Consider the following 9,835-nt stretch of genomic DNA (forward strand, 5'->3'; position numbering starts at 1 on the left):
CTGATGTAGGAGAATTGCACTTTAGGCCTGGACTTTGAGACCAGCCTAGCCAACATGGTGAAATCCCATCTTTACTAAAAACATAAAAATTAGTGGGGCGTGGTGGAGCACATCTGTAGTCCCTATTTGGGAGGCTGAGGCATGAGAATCGCTTGAACATAGGAAGCAGAGGTTGTATTGAGCTGAGGTCATGCCACTGCACTCTAGCATGAGTGACAGAGTGAGACTGTCTCAAAAAGATAAAATTAAATTAAAAGCAAAAAGGGCCACCAGGCCCAGTGGCTCATGTCTATAATCCCACACTTTGGGAGGTGGAGACAGGATGATCACTTAAAGCCAGGTGTTCAAGACCAGCCTGGGCAAAATAGTGCAACCCCAACTCTGCTGAAAATTTAAAAATTAGCCAGGTGCCATGGTGTACACCTGTAGTGCCAGCTACTGGACAGGCTGACAGGGAGAATTCTTAAGCCCAGGAGTTCAAAGCTGCAGTAAGCCATAGTAGTACCACTATACTCCAGCCTAGGCCACAGGGCCAGACCCTGTCTCAAAAAAAAAAAAAAAAAAAAAAAAAAAAAAAAAGCCTGGGCACAGTGGCTCACGCCTGTAATCCTAGCACTTTGGGAGGTCAAGGCAGGCAGATCACCTGAGGTCAGGAGTTCAAGACCAACCTAGCCAACATGGTGAAAACCCATCGCTACTAAAAATATAAAAATTAGCTGGGCGCAGTGGCAGGAGTCTGTAATCCCAGCTACTCCGGAGGCTGAGGCAGGACAATCGCTTGAACCCAGGAAAAGGAGGTTGCAGTGAGCTGAGATTGCGCCATTGCGCTCCAGCCTGGAGGAAAGAGCAACGCTCTGTCTCAAAAAAAAAAAAAAAAAAAAAAAAAAGGCATGTGTGTGTCATCATGTCATCACTGTGACTGTTACCAAGTTGCCTCCATGGCAGTTTTTAGCAGCTGCCCAGCCATGGCTGGCAGCGACTGTTTCATCCCTGCCATGCCAGCACTGTGTTTTATTGCACTTTGTAATGGCCTCGAATCTTGGGTTTGTAACCACAGTTTCCTACCTCCAAGATCCTCAGGGAGGCCACTGGCACCTCTCCAAGGAAAAAGCCAGCCTGGCAGCCACTCCGCCTCCAGACACTGGGAGGTGTCAGATTCCAGCAGTTCTCCTCCCTCCCCAGGTCGCCCGCCAGCTCCCTCGGGGCCTTCACTGCAGCGCAGCCACCCACAGCTCTGAAAAGTCGCTGGTTCCCACCCCAACGGAACCCCAACAGAGACGCACCAAGGCCGTGGTGCCCTATGAAGACATGTTTGGGCAGGCGCCCAATGGGAAACGGGACAAGGCGAGCTTCCTGCAGGCGGTGCAGAAATTTCGGGAGCACAGCGTGCGTAAGCGGGGCCACGTTGACTTTATCTACCTGGCCCTGCGCAAGATGCGTGAGTATGGCGTCGAGCGGGACCTGGCCGTGTACAACCTGCTGCTCGACATCTTCCCCAAGGAGGTCTTCCGGCCTCGAAACTTCATCCAGCACATCTTCATCCACTACCCTCGGCAGCAGGAGTGTGGGGTGACTGTCCTGGAGCAGATGGAGAACAACGGTGAGGACAGGAGGCCGGTGTGGGGTGGGGAGTGGGCTGCCCTGAGAGCTGGCAGCACCTCTCCTGGGTCTCAGCCCCTCCTTCCTCCACAGCTCCGGCTCTGTCTCTCTAGGTCCCCTCCCTCTCCCAGTCTCTTTCCCTTCCCCTTTCCTTTCCCTTCTCTTTCCCTTGCCTCTTTCCCTTCCCTTCCTCCTCTTCCTCCCTTTTGCACCCTCCCCTTCCCCTCTACTCTTTATTTTTCTTTTCTTTCTTTTTTTTTTTTTTTGAGATGGAGTCTCCGTCTGTCACCAGGCTGGAGTGCAGTGGCACATTCTTGGCTCATTGCAACCTCCGACTCCCTGGTTCAAGTGATTCTCCTGCCTCGGCCTCCAGAGTAGCTGGGGATTACAGGCACACGCCACCACACCTAGCTAATTTTTTTGTATTTTTAGTAGAGATGGGGTTTCACCATGTTGGCTGGGATGGTCTTTATCTCCTGACCTCGTGATCCCCCCACCTCAGCCTCCCTAAGTGCTGGGATTACAGGTGTGGTCACCTCTTCTTTTTTTTTTTTTTTTTTTTTTGGAGACAGAGTCTTGCTCTGTCACCCAGGCTGGAGTGCAGTAGTGTGATCTCAGCTCCCTGCAACCTCTACCTCCTGAGTTCAAGCAATTCTCCTGCCCCAGCCTCCTGAGTAGCTGGGACTACAGGCACGCACCGCCATGCCCAGCTAATTTTGTGTATTTTTTTTTTTTTTGAGATGAAGTTTTGCTCGTTACCCAGGCTGTAGTGCAATGGCGCTATCTTGGCTCACTGTAACCTCTGCCTCCTGGGTTCAAGCAATTCTCCTGCCTCAGCCTCCCGAGTAGCTGGGACTACAGGCACGCACCACCATGCCCAGCTAATTTTTATATTTTTAGTAGAGACGGGGTTTCACCATGTTGACCAGGATGGTCTCGATCCCTTGACCTTGTGATCCACCCGCCTCGGCCTCCCAAAGTGCTGGGATTACAGGTGTGAGCCACTGCGCCCAGCAATTTTGTGTATTTTTAATAGAGATGGGGTTTCACTGTGTTAGCCAGGATGATCTCAATGTCCTGACCTTGTGATCTGCCCACCTCGGCCTCCCACAGTATTAGGATTACAGGCGTGAGCGACTGCACCTGGCTTTCTTTCTTTCTTTTAGAAATAGGGTCTTGCTCTATTGCCCAGGCTGGTCTCAAACTCCTGGGCTCAAGTGATCCTCTCCCCTTGGCCTCCCAATATGCTGGGATTACAGGCTTGAGCCTAACTTTTTCTAATTCGGATTCTTTTCTCCCTGTCTGTAATTCCCTGACTGCGATGTTCTCTTCTCTCTGCTTCCCTTCCCTCCTTCCTCCTCCCTCTCTGACACTCTGCTTGCATTTGCCCAGCACAGGGGTGATGCCCAACAAGGAGACAGAGTTCCTGTTGATTCAGATATTTGGACGCCAAAGCCATCCCATGCACAAGTTCCTGCGCCTGAAGCGGTGGTTCCCTCGATTCATGAACGTCAACCCCTTCCCTGTGCCCCGGGACCTGTCGCAGGACCCTGTGGAACTGGCCACATTCGCCCTGCGGCGCATAGAGCCTGACCTCAGCGCCAAGGTCACCATATACCAGGTATCTGCCCTTGACCACAGCCTCAGCTGCCACCCCACGCCAGGCTCCCACCATTCCTCCTCTGGGCTCCCCTTCTCTCACTCAAGTGATTGTGGTGAATCAAGTTCTTTTTATTTTTTTGAGACAGAGTGTTGCTCTGTTGCCCAGGCTGGAGTTCAATGGCACAATCTTGGCTCACTGCAGCCTCTGCCTCTCAGGCTCAAGCATCTTTCCACTTCAGCCTCCCGAGTAGCTGGAACACCAGTCATATACCACCACACCTGGCTAATTTAAAAAACTGTTTTTTTAGAGAGACTAGGTCTCACTATATTGCCCAGGCTGGCCTTGAACTCCTAGGCTCAAGCGATCTTCCTGCCTTGGCCTACCAAAGTGCTGGGGTTACAGGCATGAGGCACTGTGCCTGCTGTGAATTAAGTTCTGATTCTCTAGCTGAGTCCTCTGGTAGGTTCCCATGGTCCTTACTGCTAGCACAGCTTGAGTGACCTCTGTTTCAATCCACTCAGGCTACTCTAATGAAATCCCTTAGCGTGGGTCATTTATGAACAACAGAAATTTCTGCTCACAGTTCTAGAGGCTGGGAAGTTTCAAGATCAAGGTGCCACCAGATCTAGGTCTGGTGAGGGTCTGTTCTCTGCTTCAAAAATGACACCTTCTTGCTGTGTGCTCACATAGTATAAGGGGCAAACAAGCCCCTTTGACCTCTCTCTTTCTTTTTTTTTTTTTTGAGACGGAGTTTCGCTCTTGTTACCCAGGCTGGAGTGCAATGGCACGATCTCGGCTCACTCCAACCTCCGCCTCCTGGGTTTAACCACTTCTCCTGCCTCAGTCTCCTGAGTGGCTGGGACTAGAGGTACCCGCCCCACACCTAATTTTTTTTTTTTTTTTTTTTTTTTTTGAGACGGAGTTTTGCTCTTGTTAACCCAGGCTGGAGTGCAATGGCACGATCTCAGCTCACCGCAACCTCCGCCTCCTGGGTTCAGGCAATTCTCCTGCCTCAGCCTCCTGAGTAGCTGGGATTACAGGCACACGCCACCATGCCCAGCTAATTTTTTGTATTTTTAGTAGAGACGGGGTTTCACCATGTTGACCAGGATGGTCTCGATCTCTTGACCTCGTGATCCACCTGCCTCGGCCTCCCAAAGTGCTGGGATTACAGGCTTGAGCCACCACGCCCGGCCCACACCTAATTTTTTTGTATTTTTAGTAGAGACAGGGTTTCACTGTGTTAGCCAGGATGGTCTCAATCTCCTGACCTTGTGATCTGCCCTCCTTGGCCTCCTTAAGTACTGGCATGAGCCACCATGCCCGGCCTGGCATCTTCCTTCTTTTTTGTTCCTGGAGTGTTCTCTGTCAGTTCCCACCACAGGCCTTTGTACCCATTGTTCCTTCTGCCAGGAACACTGTTCCCCATGGACTTCATGTTATTCTGGTCTCAGTTCCACTGTTCCTAATCAAGATGCCCTTCCTGACCTCCCTGTCCAAGGCACCAACCCTTCATCGTGCTGGGCTTTGTTCCTCATTCACCATGACTCAGTCTCCCTCTCATCTCCCAAGGCTGGGCACAGGGTTTGGTGCAAGGCTGACACTTGGCAGTGGTTTGCTGAATGACCGAGTGGAGTAACACTCCCATCTCAGTGTCCTAGGAGCCCCTACTCATGCCATGTCACTCAGGGGATCCAAAGAGAGCTCCTCACAGCACTTGTCATCTGGTCCTGGAGGCCAGCCCCAGATAACAGTTTCCTTAAGGGCCAGTGGTTCTGAGATGGAGAAGCCCAAAGCTCTGTGGGAACCAAGCGGGCAGGTAGGGCTTCCTGGAGGAGGTGAGGAGAGCAGAGGACTCCGGGCAGAAGGAGCAGTGTGCACCAGGAAATTGGATGCAGGGAGTGGGGGCACCTGATTAAAGAGCGTGATCTCGAATCCCTTGGATGGTGGGGAGAGCCATCTGGGTGATGGGGGAGGATTTAAAAAGAGGGATAGGAGGCCAGGCACGGTGGCTCACGCCTGTAATCCCAGCACTTTGGGAGGCCCAGGCGGGCGATCATGAGGTCAGGAGTTCAAGACCATCCTGGCCAACATGGTGAAACCTGTCTCTACTAAAATACAAAAAAAAAAAAAAAATTAGCCGAGCGTGGTGGCACATGCCTGTAGTCCCAGCTACTCAGGAGGCTGACGCAGGGGAATTGCTTGAACCGTGAGAGGCAGAGGTTGCAGTGAGTCAAGATTGTGCCACAGAGCAAGACTCCATCTCAAAAAAAAGGAGGGATAGGGTTAGAATCATGTTTCTGGAAAAATCTGCAACTGCAAATGTGTCCCCTGGTGGCCATATACATGATGGTGGATAGGTTGTGGGTCCAGGTGAGAGACGGCTTGAGAGCAGCAGTAGATGTCAGGGGGAAGGGTTGTTTTTAGTTTATTTCTTCATTTTACAAAGCAATGCACTAAAAAGCGAAGTTGCACATAAAAGCACATAGTGATGAGTCCTCTGCCTCTACCCTGGCCCCCCTCACCCCCATCTCTAGAGAGGTTCTATACATTTGCAAGCAGATATGTATCTTTTTTTTTTTTTGCATCTATATCATTTGTATTTAAATATTCTTCTCCCCTATCTCACTGAGGAAAATAAAGCCAGGCATGGTGGCTCATGCCTGTAATTTTGGGAGACTAAGGCAGATGGATTGCTTGAGCCCAGGAATTCAATACCAGCCTGGGCAACATGGCAAAACCCCATCTCTACCAACAAAATAAGAAAATTAGCTGGGAGTGGTGGTGCATGCCTGTAGCTCTAGCTACTCAGGAAGCTGAGGCAGGAGGATGACTTGAACTCAGGAAGTCAAGGCTGCAGTGAGCCATGATCACACCACTGCACACCAGACTGGGCGACAGAGCAAAAACCTGTCTGTTTAAAAAAAAAATGTTTCTGGCCAGGTGCGGTGGCTCACACACCTGTAATCCCAGGACTTTGGGAGGCCAAGGTGGGCAGATCACAAGGTCAGGAGTTTGAGAGCAGCCTGGCCAAGATGGCGAAACCCTGTGTCTACTAAAAATACCAAAAAAAAAAAAAAAAAAAAAATCCAGGCATGGTGGTGCATGCCTGTAATCCCAGCTAATCAGGAGGCTAAGGCAGGAGAATCACTTGAAGCCAGGAGGTGGAAGTTGCTGTGAGCTGAGATCACACGGAGCTGAGATCATGCCATTGCACTGCAGCCTAGGCAACAAGAGCGAAACTTCATCTCAAAAAAAAAAAAAAAAAAAAAAAAAAAATTGTCTAGTGTTTTTGAATTATGTTCAAGGTATAAAATTTTAAAAGATACAAAAAGGTATTCCTTCCCACCCTGTACTCCACAGAGGTGAGAGCTATCATTTGCTTCTAATGTCTCCTTCCTGGGATATTCTGTATATGTGAAGTTCTTTTTCTATTTTTAATTCACAAGCATTGAGCACTTATTACCTGTCAGGCACTGTTCTACATGTTTTATAACCATCCAAACTTAGGTTCATGCCCATAATCCTAGTGCTTTGTGAGGCCCAGGCAGGCAGATCACCTGAGGCTAGGAGTTTGAGACCAGCCAGGCTAACATGGCAAAACCCTGTCTCTACTGAAAATATAAAAAATTAGCCAGGTGTGGTGGCAGGTGCTTGTAATCCCAGCTACTCAGGAGGCTGAGGCAGGAGAATCACATGAACCCAAGAAGCAGAGACTAAAATGAGCCAAGATTGCACCACTGCACTCCAGCGTGGGCAACAAGAGCAAAAATCGATATGAAAAATTAAATTATAATAAATAAATAAAATTAGCCAGGCACAGTAGTGTGCACCTGTAGACCCAGCTACTTCAGAGACTGAGGTGGGAGGATCACTTGAGCCCAGGAGTTCAAGGCTATAGTGAGCTATGATCATGTCACTGTATTCCAGCATGGACAACAGAGAGGGAGACCCCAGCTCTAAAAAAGAAAAAAAAAAATTGGAATTAAGTGCTGTTATCCCTATTGTGCATCTGGAGAAACTGAGGCACACAGGTACAGTGACTTGGCCGAGGTCATATAGCTTATGACAGAGTCAGGATTTTGACACAGGTGGGCTGGCTCCAGGTACCCTCAGGAGCATCCTAAAGATCGGGGGCTATTGCCAAATGGGACAGAGGGAGGAGGGGATGGGATGGAGGGCCACACACCAGGTCTAGGAGAGGTGTCCTCAATTTGCTGATATCCCCCTTTCTGTTTCTCTGTCCCCAGTTCCTCTGTAGGGGGTTGAGGGTTACAAGATTACATCCCTTCTCTTCCTTGCAGACTGCTTCTTCCAAAGACTCAACAGATGCAGCAGATCCCACCCAGCCCCACATCGTAGGTAAGTCCTGAGAGCATGGGGGTGGCCAGGCCTCTAACCTGCCCCAGGCACTGCCGGGTTCCTGCAGGGCCTAGATTGGGCTACCTGGGCCTTTGGGCAGAATCCCACACAGAGCACAGAGCATGTATGTCTCCACACCAGGAATCCAGAGTCCCGATCAGCAGGCTGCCCTGGCTCGCCACAACTCAACCCGGCCTATCTTTGTTGAGGGTCCCTTCTCCCTGTGGCTCCGCAACAAGTGTGTGTACTACCATATCCTCAGAGCTGACTTGCTGCCCCCGGAGGAGAGGGTGAGGGCTTAAAGCAGAGCACGTGTCAGGGCTGGCACCACTCTGAGGGCGAGTGGGAGAGGCTGCGGGAGAGCTAGAGCCCTAGCCTCTGACCCTGCCTACACTACCCTCCTTGGAGCAGGAAGTGGAAGAGATGCCAGAGGAGTGGAACCTCTACTACCCGATGTGGCTGGACCTAGATTACGCGAGGCATGGCTGGGACGACTACGAGTTTGACATCGATGAAGGTAAAAACTGAACCCCGTGCCATGGCTCACACATGTGCCTGTAATCCCAGCCCTCCAACAGGCTGAGGTGGGAAGGTCACTTGCCCAGGAGTTGAGGTTGCAGTGAACTATGATTGAGCCACTGCACACCAGCCTGGGTGACAGACCCTATCTATCTCTTTAAAGAAAAAAAAAAAAAGGCCGGGCGCGGTGGCTCAAACCTGTAATCCCAGCACTTTGGGAGGCCGAGGCGGGTGGATCACGAGGTCAAGAGATCGAGACCATCCTGGTCAACATGGTGAAACCCCGTCTCTACTAAAAATACAAAAAATTAGCTGGGCATGGTGGCGCGTGCCTGTAATCCCAGCTACTCAGGAGGCTGAGGCAGGAGAATTGCCTGAACCCAGGAGGCGGAGGTTGCGGTGAGCCGAGATTGCGCCATTGGACTCCAGCTGGGTAACGAGAGCGAAACTCCGTCTCAAAAAAAAAAAAAAAAAAAAAAAAAAAAAAAAAGGCAAAAAGCTTGTCAGGCAGGACTTCCAGGATGAGGGGCGGCCTCTGGGTCAATGGGTAGGCCCAGGCTGAGACACAGTCCACTTACCCCCTGGTCCTCCTGCCACACACACTCATTTGTCCCAGGGGCTCCAGACCTGAGGCCACCCAGCGCAGTCGGCCCTTGGTCATTCCCTCCCTCCACACCTCTGTGCTGACTATTGGGTGTCACCAGGACAAGCCTAGTCGCTCGGGTCAGTGAAGGAACAGGCAAATTACACTTTGGGGAGCTGAGGAGATGAGCATGCCTTGAGTAGGGGGGTCAGGAGGGCTTCCTGGCAGAATCCGGAAGACCCAGAAGGCATCGCCCAGGTGAAGTGTGGAGTGGGCAGCCTAGGCAGCAGGGCTAGCTTGTGCAAAGGTCTGGAGGCACAAGAAGGTAGGAGGAGGCTGGGTGCAGTGGCTCACGCCTTTAATCCCATCACTTTGGGAGGCTGAGGCAGGTGGATCATTTGAGGTCAGGAATTGGAGACCAGCCTGGCCAACATGGTGAAACCCCGTCTTTATTAAAAATAAAAAACTTAGCTGGGTATGGTGATGTATGCCTGTAACCGCAGCTCCTCAGGAGGCTGAGGCAGGAGAATCACTTGAACCCAGGAGGCAGACGTTGCAGTGAGCTGAGATTTCGCCACTGCACTCCAGCCTGGGCGACAGAGTGAGACTCCATCACAGAAAAAGAAAGTGGAAGGTAGTGTAAAATACCTCAAAAAGGTGTAGGTATGGGTTACCCGCTGCAGCCCCAACTGTGCAAACCCTGAGGGTGCATCTCTTCCAACAGTGGAGGAAGGCCCTGTCTTCGCCATGTGCATAGCGGGTGCCCATGACCAGGCAACGCTAGCCAGGTGGATCCAGTACCTGCAGGAGACCAACCCAGCCCTGGCTCAGATACCCGTGGTCTTCCGCCTGGCTGGACCCACCGGGGAGCTCCAGACATCTGCAGGGCTAGAAGAGCCACCGCTGCCCGAGGACCGCGAGGAAGAAGACAACAACCTGCAGCGACAGCGGGAGGGCCAGAGCTGAGTCTGAGCTTCCACGAAGGCACAGTCTATGGCCTGAGGAGATGGTGGACTGGAATGAAGGCATGAGATGCCCTTTGAGTGTAGAGCAAATAAATGTTTTGCTGCATGGGGCTCCCTTCCCTCCTCTCTGGCAAGTGTGGCATCCCCTCCCCAGGATCTCAGGCTGCCAGCGATGGGCAAGCGAGACCCCTCCAGGGTCTGCAG

At 51.4% G+C, this 9,835-nt stretch overlaps 1 protein-coding gene across 2 annotated transcripts in view; it reads left to right on the top strand.

The window, feature by feature from the left end:
- Nucleotides 1-9,742, top strand: part of ECSIT (ECSIT signaling integrator) — a 30,170-nt gene extending 20,428 nt beyond the window's left edge. The window contains exons 3-8 of one of the 2 annotated variants that reach the window (XM_003941770.4): nt 1,183-1,600; nt 2,997-3,220; nt 7,507-7,564; nt 7,706-7,854; nt 7,976-8,081; nt 9,391-9,742. In XM_003941770.4, the coding sequence (XP_003941819.1) occupies nt 1,183-1,600; nt 2,997-3,220; nt 7,507-7,564; nt 7,706-7,854; nt 7,976-8,081; nt 9,391-9,632 (1,197 nt within the window). In that variant the 3' untranslated portion in view covers nt 9,633-9,742. The remainder of the gene's footprint in view (nt 1-1,182; nt 1,601-2,996; nt 3,221-7,506; nt 7,565-7,705; nt 7,855-7,975; nt 8,082-9,390) is intronic. The other variant, XM_010329506.3, reaches the window with a different exon arrangement.
- Nucleotides 9,743-9,835: the final 93 nt, after the last annotated feature.

This window comes from Saimiri boliviensis, chromosome 14 (assembly GCF_048565385.1).
Source record: "Saimiri boliviensis isolate mSaiBol1 chromosome 14, mSaiBol1.pri, whole genome shotgun sequence".
NCBI classification, from domain to species: Eukaryota; Metazoa; Chordata; class Mammalia; order Primates; family Cebidae; genus Saimiri; species Saimiri boliviensis.